The 22,673-nt window shown below is 42.8% G+C and overlaps 1 protein-coding gene across 1 annotated transcript in view; it reads right to left on the reverse strand.

Moving 5' to 3' along the window:
* Positions 1–22,673, reverse strand: part of SPECC1L (sperm antigen with calponin homology and coiled-coil domains 1 like) — a 103,432-nt gene that overhangs the window by 63,329 nt on the left and 17,430 nt on the right. The window contains exons 2-4 of the mRNA XM_080937610.1: positions 20,764–20,953; positions 7,174–7,327; positions 1,378–3,011 (exon numbers count right to left, since the gene is read on the reverse strand). Coding sequence (XP_080793736.1) covers positions 1,378–3,011; positions 7,174–7,327; positions 20,764–20,916 — 1,941 coding nt within the window. The 5' untranslated portion in view covers positions 20,917–20,953. The remainder of the gene's footprint in view (positions 1–1,377; positions 3,012–7,173; positions 7,328–20,763; positions 20,954–22,673) is intronic.

Below are 22,673 nucleotides of genomic sequence, written 5' to 3' on the forward strand. Positions count from 1 at the left end.
AAACACCATATTTATAATGAAACAACTAAAATCAAATATGAAACCATAAAAACACTTAAGGCTAACAAGATGCCTCAGCAGGTAAAGGTGCTTGCTGCCAAGCCAGAGGGTTTGAGTTCAATCCCCAGAACCCTCGTGGCGGAAGGAGAGAACAATCTCCAAGTTATTCTCCAGTCTCCTCCCATGACTCACAGCACATACACACATAGACACAATACACACATACAAACATGAGCAAAACATAGCATTTCCATTTCAAATAGTCTTTATCAAATTACTAGTTAACAGTGCCCCTCAACATATATCTCCTGAATTATCTCTCTAAAAGTGATCACTAACAGACTGGCAAGATGGCTCTGCAGGTAAAGGCACTTGCTGCCAAAACTAATGAGCTGAGCCCGATCCTTGGAGCTTCCCATGACAGGAGAAATCAACTCCCACAAGTTGTCCTGACTGACACACTCCAATGTGCATGTATGCATATTCCCTCCTCACATGAAAAGAGTATGAAATACGGTTCTTAAAAAGCAATCACTACTATAGTTAAAAGATAAGTTGTCCAAAGTTTAACCACAAACGCAGTAATACTTCTCCCTTTAAAACTCACTGCACTTGGACGGGAGACACTCAGTAGTCAAGAGTACTCCTGCTCTTCTGGACAACCCCAGTTCAGTTCCCAGCACCCAAATCAAGACTCTCAACAGCCTGTAACTCCAGCTTCAAGGGATCCAACATCCTCCTTGGCCTCTTTGGGTACATACGCATGTGCCTTAAATTATCACATACATACTTGAAAAAGATAAATGTGGATTGAATAAGTAGTTTGTACAAAAACACTCACTTCAAAAATCACTGAGGATACAGAACAAGGCCAGCAACTTAGCCATTCTGACTGAGCCACTCATACACTGAACATCTGTGAGATGAGGGACTGGAAGAATCATCTTTAAGCTCTTTGCCAGCAATAAATCCTGTACCTCCAAGGAACAGGAGCAACTGTACTCTAAAAGTAACTTACAATAAATGCTACTTAAAAACGATACCAGGACAAAAGGCGGCAGACATTGCCAATCCTGGGAAACTGGAGTCCTGACTCAGCATCTACTGTGTGCCACAGTATAGTAAAGATGAGGATGTAGTTATCTACTGCTCAGAAGGAATTCTGGGTGCATGGTCCCCAGCACTTCCAGCCCATCTGGGAAGAGATGATAGGAGAGGAATGACTGACAATGACAATCTTGTAAGAAAACGCTTACTCTGTATAAGGCAGTACATTTTAAAACTTGAGAATGATTTTTAAAAGGCAATGCCACACTTCTGTTTTCCAACAAGCACCTGTATACATGCTAAACAAGAACATCTTTACATGGACAATACCTTAGCAATGGTGTCCTGTAACCGATTAGCATCATTTCGAGTATGAGCCAGATCTTCCTGCAGGCTACTGGCCAAAGTCTCTGCCTTTTCCTTGTCCAACCTGACACTCTCCAGGAGATCCTGGATGTCAGACTTGTCTCCAGAGTTATGGATAGAATACAACTCAGCCACCTTCTGCTTTTCGTTCTCCAGCTGGGCCTTCAATCGATTCATCTCTATCTGGTCACTGGCCACAGTAGCTTTGTACTCCTCCAACGTGGCTGCCAGGGCCGCTTTGCCCTTCTGCTCAGACTCAATAATCCGCTCCATGTGGTGGCTGCGCTCTTTGAGGGCACCTATCATTTCCTGAGCTTCCTTGTTATCTTGTTCTGCCATCTTCAACGTGTTGCTTAAATGCTGCTGAACACCTAGAAGCTGCTCTCGCTCAAAACGGGCGTTCTCAGCCAAATCCATGTAGCGCTGCTCCAGTTCCATGTAGCGCCCGCTCTTTACATCTTCGTCTATGGCATAAGAAATGTGATGCTCATCCAGAAGGGAACGAAAATATTCAATCTGTCTGCCAAAGTGTTCCAACTTATCGCTCTGCTGACACAGCGACTCCATCAGGATGACCTTCTCCTCCCCTAGCCTTTCGTTCTCACTGTTGAGTTCCTGGGTAATCTGCTGGAGATCAGCTAGCTCTTGCAGAGTTGCCTGAAGTTCCTCGCTGGTACTGTGCTGATTCTCTTCCATCTGGTGGATCCGCTCTGTCAGGCAAGCGACAGACACCTCGCTGGCATTCCCACTGCTCCCCTTCCGAGAGCGCTCAATGCTTGGGATGCCCTCTGACTCTGAAGAGGAAGGGGCGTCCAAAGCATCGTCGCTGGAAGTGAGGGGCTGGTAAACCTCACTGCACTCGCTGTCCAGGTTGTCCATGGAGTTACTGTGCTGATGGTCCATGAGTGTATTTTCATCCTGACTCAGGAGATCTTCCACCGACCCAGGAGCAGAACCCTCTACTGAAGATGTCAGAGTTCCTCCTCCATCACTCTGGTTGCCAGGGGTGATTTCTGGGCTCAGAGACTGATAGCCAAATAGTTTTTCAGAATTGTCCAGCCTTTGCTCTAGGGAAAAGCCCAAAGCGTTCAGCCTGTCCTTTAGCATTCTGTTCTCATTCTTCAGCTGGTTGAGCTCTTCACGAATGGCTGTATTCTGTTCCTGCAGCTGCAGGAGAGTAGACTCCACGTCAGTTGGCTGGTGAGCAATAATGGTTTCCTTCTCCTCAGACCTGTCCTCGCCTTCACAGTGGTCCTCACTAATGCCCAGCTGAGCACGCATGTCTCTCAGTTCATTCCTCAAATGTAAAATTTCCACATCCTTGGTTTTTGCCAGTGTGAGGAGATCTTTTACCTTGGCTTCCAAAGCAGCTTTGTCACTGATCTGATTGTCCGACTTAGACTTGCTCATACGAATGTCACCCTCTGTAGCAGTGCGGCTGCGTGAACGCTTAGCCAGTGCCACATCGTTAGCTCCCTGACTTACGGAGGGCAGCTTTTTGCTCTGGTTTAGCCGGGCGCGTTCACGTAATCTTTCTCTAGTAGAACTGGATTCTTTATTACCAGCCGAAGTACTCCGTTTGGCTGAGGAACTAGTGCCTACATGTTTAAAACAAAGAGTTTAAAATATAATTATTAGCAACAGAAATGCACGTTCTGAGCCTGCGACTACGGAGATGAAAGCTGAAAGCTGGACATAAAACTGACACAGACCTTCAACTGGTCATCTGCAAAGTCAATCTCCGTGAAACCCGGACATCATCTTTTAATAAGCAAGAAATTAGAAGCCTTACATCTAATTTTATGTATTACAAGGGTAAACTTTATGGACCATGAACTACCTCAATAAGGCTGTTAAAAAAGATATGCACAGTAACTCAGATACAAGACTAGGACCTGCATACTGGCCGGAATGCATTATTCCGGAGCAGGCTTAGTTAGGATGACTCTAAGATCAGTCAGTCAGGTTATTAGCTAGAGGAAACAGAGTGAAGGGAGATCACAGATCAACATGAAAGGAAAGCCAGCCTCAGAATAAACACAAAGTCTGGGCAACCTAAGAGAAACAGAAGAGTGATAACCAAAGTAAATGCAAACAAGGTTCCAATCCCACAGTGGCACATAAGTCGTAACGAAAGTTCTAGAGTACTGAGAACTTCTAGGTCTATTCCACGTGCACACAGGAAACCTTCAGAGCAAGCTAGGAGGAAAGCCCAGTGTTTGTGCAGTATGTGAAAGGCTCTGCCTGGTTCACTCATTAGAACCAGGGAGAACAGACAAGTTCACAGGCACTAGTTTATGTAAAACTCATCAAAACCCTGGAGTAATGATATCTCCACTCCATTCTGTAACTGCAGAGCTGCTACAGAACACACCAATAGCCCATAGGTAAACATCTTCCTGTTCCACATTGTTCATCCCTCTAGAGCCTTGTGGTCTAGTACATGAAATGGCAGTTCCTTAAAAGTACTCCAGTTAGCTGGGCCTAGTGGCGAGCAGGCTGCAATCCAAGCTACTTCTGAGGCTAAGGCAGTAAGATCACAAATTCCAGGCCAGCATGTGGACCAGAATTCATTCAAGGCCAGTAGGACAACTCAGCCACCTCAAAATACAAGGGTAAAGAGAGGACTGGAGTTGCAGGTGAGACGTGGTACTTGTGCTAAGTATGTGCGAGGCCTTGTGCTCAGTCCACAGGATGGTGTGAAGACACAGGACCTCACACCAGGTCTACATTTTGTTTTTTAAGTAAAACATATTTTGTTGTTTGTGTTTTTTTTCTATTTCTTTAATATGAAGGAAAATGATCGTGTCAGTTGTTTTAAAGGTTTAAACACTAGCAGTTAGAGAAAGGACTGAAGAAGCTGAATAGTATCAACCAACCAGACCCCACAGAGCTCCCGGGGACTAAACCACCAACCAAATGGAGGGACCCATGGCTCCAGCCGCATATGTAGCAGAGGATGGCCTTGTCAGGCATCAATGGGAGTTGAGGCCCTTGGTCCTGGGAAGGCTCAATGCCCCAGTGTTGGGAAATGCCAGGGCGAGGAGGCAGGAGTGGGTGGGTGGGTGGTCACCCTCAAAGAAGCAGGGGGAGGGAGGATGGGATAGGGGATTTCCAGAGGGAAAACCAGGAAAGGGAATAACATTTGAAATGTAAATAAATAAAATAGCCAATACCAAAATAAATAAATAAATAAATAAATAAATAAATAAATAAATAAATGGCAGTTAAGAACAAAATGCTCATGCTTGACACTGTAATCCCACACTCTGGAGGCAGAAACAGGCAGGAGGATGCAACACAGTGAGTCCCGGGCTCGTTGAGACTAAAAGCTAAGGCTCCATTCAAACCCTCTTCCTCCAAAGTATATTTTGTTCAACAAACTGAATAAATGAGTATAACATACTGTTCTACAGAGACAACCTTGCCTACTAAGTTACAGCCTCTAGAGCCACTCGCTGTCAGAAATGGTGGCTCATCCATTTCACTGAAGAATCGGGTAGACAAGAAAGACGTCAGGCTGGTTCAAAGACAAAGACGAGGAGGAAGAGGTGAACATGGCACACAAAGTTAAGATAAAACAGTTCAAGTGTTTTCAGGGACACTTCTATGAGGCCTGGACATTGGCAGAGTTCAGGGAGTCAGCACAAGTCAATAAGGATTCTTGAGTACGAAGGAAACAGGAAACGGGAATGTCTGTGAAATTCATCTGGAGACTATTCTCGCTATTCTTGGTTATCAGGCTGACACATCTGGAATCAATGAAAACCCGACCAGACTGGATCATCTGAGGTGGGCATACCTTAGAAGGCAGCTTTTGCCTTTTTGCCTCCTTGCCTTCACTCTCTCTAGCAAGTCATCCATCCTGATGTCAAGGCTGGTTTTAGAACCTATCACTTCAACTTCAGGATTCAGTCTCGAAAACCCTAGTGCCAGACTGAGACTGCTGAGGCGCCTCGTCTTGTGTGCAGAACAACTACTGGATTGCTGTTCTTTCCATCGGGGGGCAGCCACGGTTGGACCACTCAAGTAAGCCCTCTCACAGAAATACACGTGTATATTATACTGTGTTGCATTACTCACACATCCATCCTAGCCACTCTGCTCCTGTGGAGAGTCCTCACTGACACAAACTTCATCTATGCACTGGTGAGGAAGGAAGCAGCCTGAACTTGGCAAAGACAATGCTGATGAAGTGGAGAGAAGGCCTGTGGCAAATCTCAAAGGCAGAGAAAAGGGGACAGTGAAACAAATATAAATGGGTAGCCAAAAAGGAAGAGGGTGGCACAGCCTTCCACATTAGGGCTGGTACCATCATTCTTACTAACACAAAAGGCCCTTCTCATTAAAAAAAAAAAATGTGGATGACTGAACAAAAGGAACAGACATCGAGATGTAGGCAAGAACTGACTAAGCCACAGAAGGTAAAGAAAGAGAAAGACACACAGAGGAATAGAAGGACAGACAAAATGGAAAAGAGCAGCAACCTTGCTGGTAACTAAACCGAGAAGCAGAAGAGCTAAAAACAGATGATCCTCACTTAGACACTAAAATCAAACAGCCTCAGTGGTATGTTCAGGAAGAGAATGAGACAGCTATGAACTGAAGAATGAGGTTGTTGCAGGGGCTGAACCACACCCTTTGAAAGGTACACGTCTATGCCCTGACCCCTAGAATGTGACTGTATTTGCAGGCATGGTAATTCAACCAATCAATTCAATTCAGATAGAGCTGTGTGGTGGTTTGAAAGAAAATGGCCCCCACAGGTTCATATACTTAAGTGCTTAGGGAGTAGCACTTGGGAGGAAGTGTGTCACTGGGACAGAGCTTTGAGGTCTCAAAAGCCCAAGCTTGGCCCAGTGTCTCTCTCCCTACTGCCTGCTGGTCCAGATGTAGAACTCTCAGCTACTGCTCCAGCACCATGCTTTCCTACACAGCCATGCTTCCTGCCATGTTGATTGACTTAGACAAGGTGTTAGGGCTCTTGTGTGATTTGTGTCTATAAAAAGGACAGTAGGACAAAAGCAGAGGGACACATTGTGGGGACACATTGAAGAAGCATCCAAATGCAAGCCAAGGAGGCCTCAGGAAAAAAACAACTGCCAACATTTTGAGTTTCAGACTATAGACTAATAAATATTTGTTGCATAAACCACTCAGACATACAACTCTGAATGGGAATATCTAATCTTAGGAGGTAATAAATGAAGTCTGAGGTTAGATGCAACCATCAACAGGAAACCACTTGTGCACACTGGAATGGTTCCATCTGAACTCTAAAAGAGATGGCTTCAGAGAGTTCCATCTCAAGGCCCCCTGCCCTGTGAGTAGGACATTAAATTAAATGTGAGTAGGGTTTGGAAGAAACATACTGAAGGTTCAAACCTTGTTCCACCACCAGGTTTGTACTTTTTATAGCCTGGTAAGAAATGAGTTTCCAAACACTTCTAAGAAAACGAATAGATGGCCTTTGGCAAGGCTGTTAGGCTGAGCCTAAGCATTGTTATCTCAAATCTACAATGAGGAAAACAGTCTATACTTCAAAAGCTGCACTGAGGTTCAAGTAAAATACCACTTACAAAAGGTAAGGACTGAAATACTCCCTTTGTCAACCACACCCATGACCATTAGAACTAACAGCGGAGTTTGATCTGGAATAGAAAAGGAAAGGGCAGGGGGGAGGTGGGGACAGTGGGGAACCTGGGCTAGGAAAGCCTAGCAAGAGCTAAGGAGATGGGCACAGGACTGAGGAGCCGGCACCTGTGCTAATCTTGGACTTGTTCTCCGAGATGGTCATGGCAGGGGCGGGTGCTGAAGGCGCTGCAGATGAGCAGGAGCTTTTCTTGGCTTTAACACCATTAGTCACATTAACTCCTCCAGCCATTCCAGCTAAAAGGTCATCATTGCTCTTGGTCTAGAAGCAAGAGAAAATAAACACACATTGACTACAGGAAGCAGGATTACATATTTGAAGACTAAGCGGGGTTCTTGACTTGTACAGTATACTTAAGAACTCGGTAAGACTTTCTGACATTTAATAAACAAGAAGCACATCACTGTGCTACAAAATCAGACACAAAACCTCTTTATAGTTACAGGTAACCATGCTAGTCTTCCTAAGATACCAAATCACACACACAGTAAAAGACTTTATGTGCCCACGTGTGCCACATTCTGTAAGACAGGAAGGTGCCACCCTTGTTAAACTTTCATTTAGGAGATGACTCATGAACAGGGTGACCTCAATAAAACTACACAGGTAATAATGAGGACAGCTTACACTAAGTTCTAAAAAATGTCACTAAGGGTCAAGTATACCTTCATTACTTTAAAATGAAGTAAAAAATAAACTCTTTTATAAGTTGCCTTGGTCATGGTGTCTAATTACAGCACCAGAAAGTGACTAAGAGAGACCCATCTGTATTTCTTTATTAGAACACCAGGAGTTAAAAACCTATAGAAAAAAGGGAAAACTACATGCTGTTATGTTGCGTATGCATTTACTTATTTATTTAGTGTGTGCATGTGCATGTACACATGTATGTGCCTTCTTGTACTGTAAGTGTAATACAGTGCACAGGTGGAGAGCAGAGGTCAACTTCCAGGAGCCTATTCCCTGCTTCCTCTATGTGGGTCCTGGGGGTCAAACACAGGTGGCCAGGCTCAGAATCAAATGCTTTTACCAACCCCCTGCAAGACCAAGAAAAACAAATGCTTTTAAATATAAGAACTCAAAGTTTTTCCCCACTTAAGGTAAAGGTATACATTAGCTGGCCCATTTACTACCTTTGACTGAAGCAACATGCCTAAATAATCAAAATGAATTCACTTCCACAAGTTAAAATGGTCCACATGTGACTAACCTCTAAAGTTTCCTCCAGTTTTCAATACCAAGGATCCATATGGAAATGTCTGTTCTCCACTCAGTGTTTTGTATTTTTTTTAATTTTATTTTTATGTGATGTGTATTTTTCCTGTATATATGCAACATATTTGAGCTTGGTGACCACAAAGGTCAGAAGGCATTGGATCAGAGTTACAGGTGGTGTGAGTCAGTCATCAAGTGAGTGTTGGGTACTGAACCCATGGCTCCTGGAAAAGCAGTATATTCTTTCTTAATCAATTATAAAGCTGCATTATAGTAGTGTAGAAAGGTGAAATTTTTTATTTAAAAAGAGTTAAGGATGAAGTCAAGTCATAGGATGCCCACCTACCACAGCACATGCACAGCTCTGGGTTTGATTCCAATACCAAACTAAAAAGGAAGAGAGGGGACTGGAAAGATGGCTTAGTGGTTAAGAGCACTGTCAGAGGACCTAGCCTTGATTCCCAGCAACTATAAGGTGGCTCACAAGCATCCGTAATTCCAATTCCAGGGGACTTGATGCCCTCTTCTGGCCTCTGTGTGTACCAGACACATATGCTGTACATAGACATACATTCAAGCAAAACACTCATAAAAAATTTTAAAGCTAAAAATAGAAAGATAATGAGTTTACATTTATACAGAATTAAACTCTGGTAATTAAGGGCTGTCATATGTTTGGCCCCTAAAATACACAAAAGGGTACAGAGAAAGGGAAAATTACATGAACCATAAAGTATGTGCATTTAAGACTTGTCTCAGCTGGTGAAAAGTAGCCATCAAATCTGGTACAATACCTTTAAATCTCAAGGTGCCTGGCCCATCAATCTTCTACAATTAACAGTTATAGAAATACAATATTCTCAAATTCTACTTTCAAATCATATTTTCAAATGAAATCTTCCCTCATTATGTTAAATATTCTTTTTTTTAACTCATGTGAAAGGGAACTTAATCCCAGTCTTTGGGTAAGGCAAAGTCAAATATACACTGGGAAATCAAATCACAAACTCCTAGTAGTTCTGATCATACAGTATTCACTCAAGAAAAAAAGAATCCAAACATGAGGGCGTGACTCAGCAGGACAGCTCTTATCGAGCAAGTGTCAGGTCCTGGGCTACTCTCTCAGCACCATAGTGATAATAAACCAGGAGTGAGGGAGCACACTTTTAGTCCCAGTACTCAGGAGGCAGAGGCAGGTGGATCTCTGTGAGTTCAAGGCCAGCCTGCTCTACAGAGTGAGTTCCAGGACAGCCAAGGCTCTACAGAGAAATCCTGTAACAAAACAACAAAATTATAATGATAATCAAAACAATTCTATAAAGAAACTATATAGAAAGATAATTGTAGCTTAAAATTAATACAGAAAACATAGGCTTTACAGGAAATCATGCTAAGTCAACCGTGTATCCACGAAGTAGAGAAAGAATGAGTTCAAAATGTTTAATACCATATCAAAAATAAAGTATGTGTTTCTGTTTCTAAGTACAACCAAAAATTTTAAAATGATAAAACAAAGACTTGATCAACTTAAGTACATAAAAATCTTAAAACATTAGTTTAAAAAATGTTTTAAAATCCTTATCACTGTCAACAAATAAATAAATTTTAAAAAGAAAGAGGGAGGAGAGAAAAAAAAAAAAAAAAACAGATAATAAAATACTTGCTACCTACCAGGCTGGCAAAAACAGAAAAAGTGTGATACACCCTCATTTGGGAAAGAGTGTGAACTGCATTGGTATTCACACACTGGATCACACAGCTTCAGAAAAAGAAGCCCTGAGTTCAACCTCTGCAATCTGTGTGGTGGAAAGAACTCCCATAGTTGTACGAATTCTCTCTCTCTCTCTCTCTCTCTCTCTCTCTCTCTCTCTCTCTCTCTCTCTCTCCCCCCCAACCCTCCCACACACATATACACAAATGCAATTTAAACAATCAATATAGAAATTTCTAGAATACATTAAGTAAAATTAAGCAAAGTAAAAAAATAACATATTATCCCAGGCCCTTTACATAAAAAAAGGAAGTGTGCTAACAGTTTGTCAACTTGACACAATTTTGTTCATATGAGAGGAGGGGGCCTCAATTGAGAAAATGTCTCCATATTTAAAAAAAAAAAAAAAAAAAAGTCTATAGGTAAACCTGCAGGACATCTTCTTAAATAGTGATTGATGTGGGAGGGCCCAGCCTATTACAGGTGGTGCCATCCCTGGTTTTAAAGAAAGCAAGCTGAGTAAACCAGTAAGCAGCACCCCTCCATGGCCTCTGCATCAGCTCCTGGCTCCAGGTTCTTGCCCTGTTTGAGTTCCTGTCCTCACTTCCTTCAGTGATGGTCTATAATGGAAAAATATGAGCCCAATAAACCCTTTTCTCCCCAACTTGATTTGGTCATGATGTTTCATCACAGCAATAACTAAGGCAGAAAATGTTTTAAAATGTTAAGTATGGGAATGGAGACAGCTGACAGATAAGAGCACTTGCTTTTAACACACCTTTACACACAAAATAAATGCTTTTTTTAAAAAGAAGATTCTCATCATGGTACTGAACATTATTGACATTATTAAACTTAATGAGCCTATACACAGCTGCAAACATTATAGTATATACAAGGCCCAGTTCTGTAATTGTACTATGGTTATAAAAGAGAATGTTGATGTTTTCTAGAAAATGCAAATATTCAGCAATAAATGACCATTACTGTTTACAATTACATAGTTTAGAAAAAAGTGTGTAAGTGTATGTGTGTGTGCACATGCATATAGGAGGAAATGGTGAAACTACAATAAAAATTAATATGTGATGATTCTTAAAGAGTACACTGTGGAGGGCTTGAGAGTTGGCCCAGTGGTTAAAAGCACATGTTGACTTGGGTTCAATTCCCAGCACCCACCAGAAATGCATGTGGTGCACAGATATACATGCAGGAAAAGCAATCACACACAAAGTAAAATAAATTAGAAAAGGGTGGGGGTGGAGTGGTATAAATGATGGTATAAGCCTTTGAGACCAGGATTTTAAAGCCCCAGTAATAGAGAAAAACTATCTATCTCTTAACCAAGGAACAAAGCACACACTAACAGTGCTCCATCTCATTCATAACCATGTAAAGTATACCTATGGCACCTTTACCCAGCACGGAATGGTTAAGATAAGAGAGTAACAATGTAGCACTAAAGCGCCCAGGAGGGCAAACTGGTATCCACTCTTGAGAAACAATATAACCAACGTATTAAAATCCAGCAAAGTAATCATACTCTAGTTAGAGGGCTAACAGAAATAAGACACAAAGGTAATATGGATCTTTATCAGAATGCTCCTAACAGTCAAGCATAATCACATCAGAGAGGCTTTCACCCAGATACTAGAGGAAACAGATGCAGAGACCCACAGCCAAACATTAGGCAGAGCTTGGGGAATCCTGTGGAAGAGGGGAAGGAAGGATCACAGGAGCCACATGAAAACCGATGCCACAAGAAAACCTATAGAATCCCCTTCATGTTAAGTCTTGGAAAGGTCAGGAATTTAAGGCTCATATTTAAACACAGTAAAAGCAATATACTGGCAACCAGTAGCCAATATCAAACTAAATGGTGAGAAACTTGAAGCAATCACACTAAAATCAGGGACTAGGCAAGGGTGCCCACTTTCTCCCTACCTATTCAATATAGTACTGGAAGTACTAGCCAGAGCAATCAGACAGCAAAAAGAGGTCAAAGGGATACAAATTGGAAAAGAAGAAGTCAAAATATCACTATTTGCAGATGATATAATAGTATACTTAAGTGACCCCAAAAATTCCACCAGAGAACTTTTACAGCTGATAAACAACTTCAGCAAAGTGGCTGGATATAAAATTAAGTCTAACAAATCAGTAGCCTTCCTCTACTCAAAGGACAAACATGCTAAGAAAGAAATTAGAGAATTGACACCCTTCACAATAGTCACAAAGAATATAAAATACCTTGGTGTGACTCTAACCAAGCAAGTAAAAGATGTGTATGACAAGAACTTCAAGTCGCTGAAGAAGGAAATTGAAGAAGATCTCAGAAAATGGAAAGATGTCCCATGCTCATAGATTGGAAAGATCAACATAATAAAAATGTCCACCTTGCCTAAGGCAATCTACAGATTCACTGCAATCTCCATCAAAATTCCAACTCAATTCTTCATAGAGTTAGAAAGAGCAATTTGCAAATTCATTTGGAATAATAAAAAACCTAGGATAGCAAAAACAATTCTCAACAATAAAAAAAACTTCTGGGGGAATCACCATCCCTGACCTCAAGCTGTATTACACATCAATCGTGCTCAAAACCACATGGTATTAGTAGAGAGAAAGACAGGTAGATCAACAGAATAGAATTGAAGACCCAACATTTAACAAGGACACATGTTCTATCATGTTCATAGCAGTCTTATTTATAGTAGCCAGAGGCTGGAAAGAACCCAGATGTCCTTCAACAGAAGAATGGATATAGAAATTGTGGTACATATACACAATGGAGTATTACTCAGCTATCAAAAACAATGACTTCATGAAATTCCTAGGCAAATGGATGGAACTTGAAGCTACCATCCTAAGTGAAGTAACCTAGTCACAAAAGTATGTACTCACTTATAAGTGGATACTAGCCCAAAAAGCTTGGAATACCCAAGAAACTATCCATAGAACTTATGAAGCTCAAAGAGAAGGAAGGGCAGAAAGTGGATGCCTCAGTCCTTCTTAGAAGGAAGAACAAAATGTTCATGGGAGGAAATAAAGGGACAAGAAGAGGACCAGGAATTGGAGAAAAGATCAACCAGAGACTGCCTCACCTGGGGATACACTCCATATGAGCCCAATAAACCCAAGCACTATTGCTGATGCCAGCCAAGTAGTGCTTCCTGGCAAGAACCTGATATGGATGCCTCCTCAGAGACTCTGCCAGAGCCATACTGATACAGAGGAGGAGGTTTGCAGTTAACCATCAGACTGAACATGGAGACCCCAATGAAGGAGCTAGAGAAAAGACTGAAGGAGCTGAAAGGGTCTGCAACCCCATGGGAAGAACAAAATTATCAACTATCCAAACCCACTGCAGCTCCCAGGGACTAAAACACCAACCAATGAGTTCACAGGGAAAGACCCATGGCCCGAGGTACATATGTAGCAGAGGATAGCGTTGTCTGGCATCAATGGGAAGAGAGGCCTTTGGTCCAGTGAAGGTTCATTTTCCCAGTGTAGGGGACTGCCAAGGTGCTGAGGTGGGAGAGGGTGGCTGGGAGAGGGAGCACCTTCATGGAGGCAATGGGAGGGGGAGGGGATAATGGGAAAGGGATACCATCTGAAATGTAAATGCAGAGAATTTCAATTAAAAAAATTTGGGGGGAATAAAAAGAATCAACTAACTTGGACCTATAGGGTTTCACAGATACTGAACACCCAACCAGGGAGCTGACAGGGGACTAACCTAGACCCTCTGCATGTATGTTACAGTTGTGTAGTTTAGTGGGACTTCTAGAGGGAGCCTGCCTCTGGACCCCTTTCCCTCTATTGTGCTGTTTTGTCTAGCTTCAATAGGAGAAGGTGTGCCAAATCTTAACGCAACTTGATATGCCAGGGGATGACTGATACCCACAGGAGGCCTCCTGCTCTCTGCAGAGATGTGGAGGAGTGGATGAAGTGGAATGGGTGAGAGGGGAGGGGGTGAAGGAGGGAGAAGAGGAGGGAGGAGACACTTCAATGGAGATAATTAATTAATATAATAAAGAATGCTCCTGGCAATATGACCTTAAAAGTCTATAAATTACTCAACAATCTGCCAGATGAGTAAGCTAAGGTCTAGTAATCACATGGATTACTAACCAGCAACACGTAACTTCTGTTGTTTCCAACAGTGTGGGTAAAACACCCAACATACATAGTAAAAACAACATTTATAGTTGCATTCATATAAAAATCGAAATTAGAAAATTGGTTTCTGGTGCCAAAATCTAGGGCAGTACTCACTTCTGAAGAGGCACTGGGGAAGCTTCTGAGAAGCAGCGAGGTTGTTTCGTGACCTAGGTGGTGGCTGCAGGGTACATTCACTGCACAATGATTCACTAAATTCAGCATATGCTTCAAGAGTATCTGCCAATGCAGCTACACAACCATGTAAAACAACCCCAACGGCCCTGTCTGTGCTTTCCAGCTTGTAAACTACTTGTACACTGTATTAGTCAGGGTTCTCTAGAGTCTCCATAGAGCAAGGAATTTAATGTTGACTTACAGTCTGTAGTCCAATTCCCCAACAGTGGTCGGCAGCAGATGCTCAGTCCCACAAAGCAAGCAGGCAAACAGAGCAGAGCCTTCCTTCTTCCAATGTCCTTAAGTAGGTGTGTCCCAGATTAAAGGTGTGCCCCACCACACCTGGATCTGGGACTTGCTTTGCCCCAGATGACCCTGAACTTGGAGATCTCCTTGCCTTAGTGACCTATGAGATTCACAGCCTCTATGCCTCAAGATCAGGATCAAAGGTGGGCCTCCCAATTCTGGATTGTGGTTCATTCCAGATATAGCCAAGTTGACAACCAGAAATAGCCACTACAATCCTTCCCTTGTCAATTGACATAAATCATATCTCATGTCCACATGAAACAATAACAAGGTCATAAATACTCCTAACATGATATAACTACTCCTCATACACATTTGTAAATTACAATGGGGCAATGTCCCTTGGGAACATTCTTTTAGTGTCTCAACTTAAATACCAATTGATGTTACAAATGTGTACTTAACAAAACAAAACATAAGCATTCATATTACTTTATAATCCTTGTTTCTGCAACTTGTTACATGGCCTTAGCTGGTATTTATAATTACCTTCCTCTACTGCCCATTCTGTATCACCCTCTGCAAGCACCTCAGCAGGTCTTGGCTCTTTTCTGGAGGAGTGACCCATACCTTCATTCCTGATGGTTCTGTGTTCTTTGTCATCCTGCTTGGATCAGGCTGCTGTAGTTTCCCATTGACTTTAATCACAGGACATAGAGGTACTAAGAGACGCTATAAGAGATCTCCTGCACTCAGACATAATCCTTCTTACCTCCATTGTGGAGAGGCAATCCAATTTCTCCATAGTAATCTGCATCTATCACCCCTCCTAATACTGTTATTTCCTTCTTAGCCTGTTGGTTTAATGGCATTAGAAACCCAAAATGACCAGGGGGAAGTCTGAGGTTCCAGTCCAATGGAATATTTGTAGTGGCTCCTGGTAGGAGCACTCCCCCCTCTGGAACCAAAACTTCTAGGCCAGCAGAACCTAGAGTTGTAGGGACAGGAAGCAAAAATTTTCCTAGAGGGTCACTAGGAGTGATAGTGAGTGGAACCATTCCCTTTTCCACCCCTTGATTCCTGGACCCATGGATCCTGGCTATGGGAGAAACTGTACCATATATGGGACGCTGATTCAAAGTATATACTGCTTTCTGAAAAACTCTGCCCCAGCTGCTGCCACCTAATTGGCACTGTAACTGCATCTTCAAAAGGCTATTCCATCTTTTTATCAGTCCAGCTGCTTCAGGATGATGGGGAATACAGTAAAACCAGTGGATTCCATGACTGTGGGCCCACTGTCGCACTTCTCTGGCTGTGAAATAATTCCTTGGTCAGAAGCAGTACTGTGTGGAATACCATGATGATGAATAAGGCATCCTGTAAGTCCACGGATGGTGGTTTTGGCAGATGTATTATGTGCAGGAAAGGCAAATCCATAACCAGAATAAGTATCTATTCCAGTAAAAACAAAATGTTGTCCTTTTCACAGAGGAAGGAGTCCAGTGTTGTCAACCAGGTGGCTGGCTGGTCAACTCAAGGAATAGTGTCATATCTGGGGCTCAGTGTTGGTCTCTGCTGTTGGCAGATCTGGCATTCAGCAGCAGCTGTAGCCAGGTCGGCCTTGGTAAGTGGAAGTCTGTGTTGTTGAGCCCAAGCATAACCTCCATCTCGGCCACCTTGGCCACTTTGTTCATGTGCCCACTGTGCAATGACAGGGATGGCTGGGGAAAGAGGCTGGCTGTCCACAGAATGAGTCACCTTATCCACTTGATTATTGAACTGTTCCTCAGCTGAAGTCACCTTTTGATGAGCATTTACATGGAACACAATATCTTCACATCCTTTGCCCATTTGGAGAGATCTATCCACATACTTCTTCCCCAGATGTCTTTCTTACCAATTTTCCAATCATGATCTTTCCAAGTCCCTGACCATCCAGCCAATCCATTGGCTACAGCCCATGAGTCAGTGAACAATCATACATCTGGCCATTTCTTCTTCCAAACAAATTGTAATACCATATGTACTTCCTGAAGTTTTGCCCATTGTGAAGATTTTCCTTCACCTGTATCTTTCAGGGTTGTCCCAGAAAGGGGTTGTAATGCTATAACTGTCCACTTCCGGGTGGTACCTGCATAACGTGCAGAGCCATCAGTAAACCAGGTCCTAGTCTTCTCTTCTTCAGTCAGCCTATCATAGGGAATACCCCCTGAGGCTATAGGTACATGCTTGGCAGCAGATGGCATTGTAACAGGAGTAGAAACCATAGGTATTTGAACAACTTCTTCATGTAACTTCATGTAACATGTGCCTTTAGGACCTGCGACAATCACATATGTACCACTTCCATTTGATAATAGACTGCTACTGTGCATGTCCTACTTTATGACTTGGAGGGTCTGCTAGCACACAGCTCATGATGGGCAGTTCAGGTTGCATGGTAACTTGGTGTCCTATTGTCAAACGTTCAGTTTCCACTAAGGCCCAATAGCAAGCCAAGAGCTGTTTTTCAAAGGGGGAATAAGTTATCTGTAGATGATGGTAGAGCTTTGCTCCAAAATCCCAAAGGTCTCTTCTGTGACTCACCTACAAGAGGCTCCAAACAGCATCTCTATCTGCCACCAACACTTCAAGTACCACTGGGTTTACTAGATTGTATAGTCCAAGTGGTAGAGCAGCCTGCACAGCAGTCTGGACTTGTTGAAGAGCCTTCTCCTGTCCCAGGCCCCACACAAAGCTAGCAGCTTTTGGAGACACTTGGTAAATGGGCCTGAGTAACACGCCAAGTGAGGAACGTGCTGTCTTTAGAATCCAATAGGCCGACTAAAGATTGTCTTTTTGGTTATGGGAGGGGCCAGGTGCAATAACTTATCTTTACCTTAGAAGGAATACATCTGCATGCCCCACACCACTGGACTCCTATGAGAAAAAGCTGTTTTTCCTATTGCTTCTAATTGTGCTACAGGATTCTGTGAACAGATGTATATTCCCATAGATAGTCCCTAACAGCAACATCCCAAAGATATGAAACTGATAGAGAAACATGTTATGAGTGCATCTTTAACAATTCAAGAGTCAATTATTTTGGCAAAAAGATTTCAGACACAGAATAAAATCCTACATAGCACTAGATACATCTGTGGGTCTGTATATTTTCCTCAAATTTTAGGATCACTTTCCAAATTTTACATTTCAGAAGTGAACTGTCAAACTGTTAACTTTTTCTCTCTCCCCTATTGTGCCCCAAGTATGAAGGGGAAGTATGTACATATGTCTAAATCATTACAAGCCAAATACTTCATTTATCCTGCCACCCATCAATGCTCTATTATAATTATGGGAATGAAAATCGTGGGAGGTTTGTGCCAGAGAAACAGTGAATTGTAGTGACTCTGAAAATCAAAATATAACAAGTCAGAGAGGTATCAGCCTCTTCTGTGTCAATAGTGCTAGAGATGGTACCTTAGGCATAGCACATACTGGGAGAGCATTCGACCACTGAGTTGAATTCCAAGAGCCCAGGCCTCAAAAGCCCTTTAATGATTTCTTTCTTTCTTTCTTTTCTTTCTTTTCTTTTCTTTCTTTCTTTCTTTCTTTCTTTCTTTCTTTCTTTCTTTCTTTTTGGGTTATTTTTACTTTTTTTTGTCCTGTCTCTTGTTAAACTTCAAATCAACAACAGCCTTCTTCTTAGTGACAGTAACTGATCCAGTTCAGGCAAAGTGTTCCCAAGAGTGTGACACCTGATCCTCCTTACTCCAAACCTGTCTACATCCTCCTCAACACACATGCACATAGACTTAAGCACACCTGCTCATGTAACGAAGACTGAAGTAGGAACAGCTGCTGCGTGCTGGCTCGAGCAGGTAGACAGTTTTGCTTCACAATGGAAAAGTACTCACTGTTCAAGACCAAACTGCCAGCAACTCCGGATCCACACCTCAGATGTGACATGCCTACCCAGCGTACATACTGGAGTGAATCTGACCGGAGCCCATAGAAGGCAAGCAGGGGTACATATCCAACACCAACACTTCAACCTGTTCTTCCAGTCACACAAACAACAGGTCACCTGTCACACAGGTACTCTGAAGACAGCCCCAGCAACTAAGTAACCAGTTAGGTCAGAACATGTCATCTCTCTTACACCAAAGAGTCACTGCACTGCCACCAAGGAATCAGGGTGTTGATTCAGAATAGCGGAAGTAGGGCAAAGGTCATTCCTGGCACCATCCTCCAGGCCACAGGGTGACAACTAGCCACTCATTAAGGACATAGTAAGGAAAAAATGAGGGCCCCCACGCACCTACTGAATCAGCACAGGCTCAGTTTTAACAACCTTGAAATTCAAAACAGCACTTCCTGCTATATCTTTCAGAACATAAATGGAAGTCCCTCATAAGCTATCTTCTAAAATAAATTAATCTGTAATCTAAAGTCCTCTGCCCAGGGAAAAAGGAGTTGTTGGAGAATTCAGGTCATGCTTTGTTTCTCCTTGTCAGACCAGCAGAAACCAGTTACTGGTTTCTGTGTAGTCAGTTTCTACTCCAAATACCTCAGCACTAAAGCAAAGAAGCAGACAAGTAAATAGATTTTAAACGGAAAGGGCTGGAAGACTGGATCTATATGCAAGGACATCAAACACTGAACTAAGAGTTGCATGTGATGGTATGCACTTGAGAGAGGAAGACTACAGGGAGCCCGAGGACAGCAAAACCCTGTCTCAAAACAAAATAGCAACAACAACAAGACATTCTAAAAAGTGGAGGACAATTGCTCAGCAGGCAAAGACTCTCAACACCAAGGCTGACAACCTGAGTTCAGGCCTTTCTCACTCCCACAATGTGGCACAAAGGTACACATATGCATGCGCATATGCAACATAGACAGACAGGCAGGCAGGTAGGCAGGCAGGACAGACAGACAGCAATCTGATTCTCTGAATGGCCAAACCAATATAGAACACATCAAGGGTGAGAACACCCCTGGGAAACTATGTTTCCAAAAATCAAACCAATCCTGAGCTAAAAAGATTCAAACTTAACAAAAACAACAAACCCTGCTACCGCCCGCCATGGACAAGTCTTGATCTGTGCTGTCCACGTGTGTCTCTCTTTTAATTATGGCCAGAGCCCTTTGAAGCCATAGTCTCATCTTTAACCCCAAAGAATCTGGTCTATTTAAAATTCTATGCCAAAAAAAAAACATAGTTTCTAAAGAAAATTAACTATGCTCTTACTGAATTAAAACCCCCAGTGTTAACTATGACTAATGTTGGATCAGCTACTGAATAGAACAGAAATTCATGCTGTAAGTTAGGCATTGTGGCACACACTTTTTATATATGAGCATTTTGTCTGCATACAAATATATATACCACTTATGTGCCTGGTACACATGGAGGCCAGAAGAGGATGTCTTGATCCCTGGGACTAGGGTTATACATAGTTATGAACCACCATGTAGGTGCTGGGAATTGAACTCTAGTCCTCTGGAAGAACAGTCAGTGCCCTTCACCACTGAGCCATTTCCCTAGCCTCTGTGGTACACACCTTTAACCCCAGCACTCAGGAAGCAGAGGCAAGCAGACTTCTAAGCTCAAGGCCAGCTCAAGGCTAGAGAGTTTCAGTACAGCTAGAAACCAAAGGGCTATGGAGAGAAACCCTGCCCCCCACCCAAAAATAAATTCAAGTGTGAGTCACAGGACAAAAGCTACTGCCAACAAGTCACAGGAATGTGACAGCCAGTCATCCTTTAACACACAGTTCAACTGCTCATTCCGCAAAGCCTTCTGAGCTGGGAGCAGTATGCGTCACCCTTACTCTCCTGTCCCTTGGGCATCTGACATGTACACCGGTGGCTCATGTACTCCTATACGCATTCCCGGCCGCCATCCATTCCTCACACTCCCTGAAGGCAGACTCTACCCTGGGCTCACCTATACACAACACCCTGCATAAAATAGGCACTTGGTTATTTTTTTCACGCAGAGCCTACTATTAGTTTCATTAATAAAGATAGACCAAAACACCAATTAAGGTCACCCTGCTGAAAGATCTCTTCAAAGACTATGTTCCTAGTACTAGCAGAGAGTGAACCCCAAATAATACTCATTTAATAAATTCAATATATTAAAATACACGCCTAAAATCCACTGCATATCCAAATACTGCTATGTGAATACCTTTGACAAAGCTGCTGCTGCCCCAGGCTTTACAGGTTTGCCTCCTGTGGGTGCTGAAGAGCTGTTTTCGGGCTTGCTTTTTTCTACAGTTTGCGGTTTGCTTATCCCAGACACTTTAGGCACTGAGCCAGCACTCCTGTTTGCTTTCTTCATTCTGGGCTGCCTCTTGGTGATGCATTTACAACCAAACCTGTGGGAAGAACAGAAGAGGCATCACGTTGAAAAAAAAAAAAACTAGAAAGCAGCTCTTTAGAAATTATTTCTGAAAAATTCCATCACATGATAGAAGTATCTGAAAGACAGATGTCTCAATAACAAAACAAAAATGTTGAAAGTCTTCCAGTTCACTTCTTATTGAAGCATAACACTTTACAGACTTATGATATCTGTCCTAATCTGTTCAGTAGACAGAACACCCTCTATCATGTGCTGGCTAGTTCCCATCAGGACAAACTCCAAACTCTGTGGCCATGTCCAGTGTCAAAGGGCTTACTTGGCTAGCTCTTTCCTCCCAGCTTTGCGAACACACACTTCTCTGTCTTGGGCATCCCTACCATGTCTGTCGTCCCTGTGGGCGCCTCCACTGCCTGCTTTCAGTCTTCCCTGGCTTTCTCCCATGGCTCTCGAACGTCCAACATTCTGTGGCCCCTAACGCATCCCATGCATGACTTTCACAACTCACAAAATGGCCTCTCAGGGCCTCCACCGCCACATGCCTGGCCTATACAGCTCTCCTTAACTGTGGAATAAGATTCCACAACCCTTTACTCCTCTATCCTTCACGGCTCTAAAGCCAGAACCACTGCCAGAAACTGCCAAGTTTGACACTTTACTTTAGATGGAACCTGGCCCTCCTTGAATTACATTTTAAGTGTTCCTTTGTAGTTGCTTTTTAGGTAGAGGAAATCCTTCAAACTTTTTTCTTTCACAAACTATAGGATTAGCTGGGTGGCATCGTGCCCTGAGGGCACCACTCCCTTTATACCATTTAAGTTTATCTTTCAACACACACCTTAGTTCCAGCATCTAATTTCCAGGTGCTCTTTCTCCTCAAACTGTACATTCTGCTTCCTCTTTGCCTGTTTCTTTTTTCCCAATGTAGACCTGCACGAGTGACCAGTAATAACCACAGGACAGAGTCAGTATTAGGTTGTCATGAAACCTCTCTGCCAACAAAAGTTGTCCACAACGTTTTTCAGTTTAGCCAAGGCTGCAGGGAAATCACAGTGTGCCTTGCAGGTGGGTGCTGCTAGGGAGCACGTTTGACTCTGAAACAAACTGTCCTTGTCCATTCAGAAAACCTGCACTGTAGCCCACATGGAGGTGACAGACAACACTGTCTTAAGAATCCATGTCCTAACCAATCTGCATCTCCTAAAGATCTGCCTGGGCTGCTATAAAGGACGGCATGAAGGGCCACAGAGCATAAGACCAGTATGAAGACCTGGGGATGGGAATCCCCTTACTGCTACTTTCCAGTGCCTTAATCTAAGCTCAAAGTGTCACTCAAAAGTACTGTTCTGACTCTACAGTGCTCAGTATCTGAGAATGCCACAAAGCAACAATTCTCAAACTTCCCAATGCTGCGACCTTTTAATATAGTTCCTCACATTGTGGTAACTACTCCAACCATAAAAATATTTTTGCTGCTACTCCCTAACTGTAATTTTGCTACTGTTATGAGTCATAGTGTAAATATCTGATTTGAAGATAGCCTTGAGTGACGCTGGTCATTCAACCCCACTAAGACCCACAGGTTGAGAAACACTGCCATAAAGCTCTCTTTTGTAGAAGTGTGCTTCTCCCAGCAGCTCTGTGAGGGAAACGTTCTGGTTCCTGCATCATCCTGAACACACCTGTATCCCTTTAGAAGTTTTTGTATGTATGTGGGTGATTGCCTACACGCATGC

Source organism: Micromys minutus (assembly GCF_963924665.1).
Source record: "Micromys minutus genome assembly, chromosome: 25".
Taxonomy (NCBI): domain Eukaryota; kingdom Metazoa; phylum Chordata; class Mammalia; order Rodentia; family Muridae; genus Micromys; species Micromys minutus.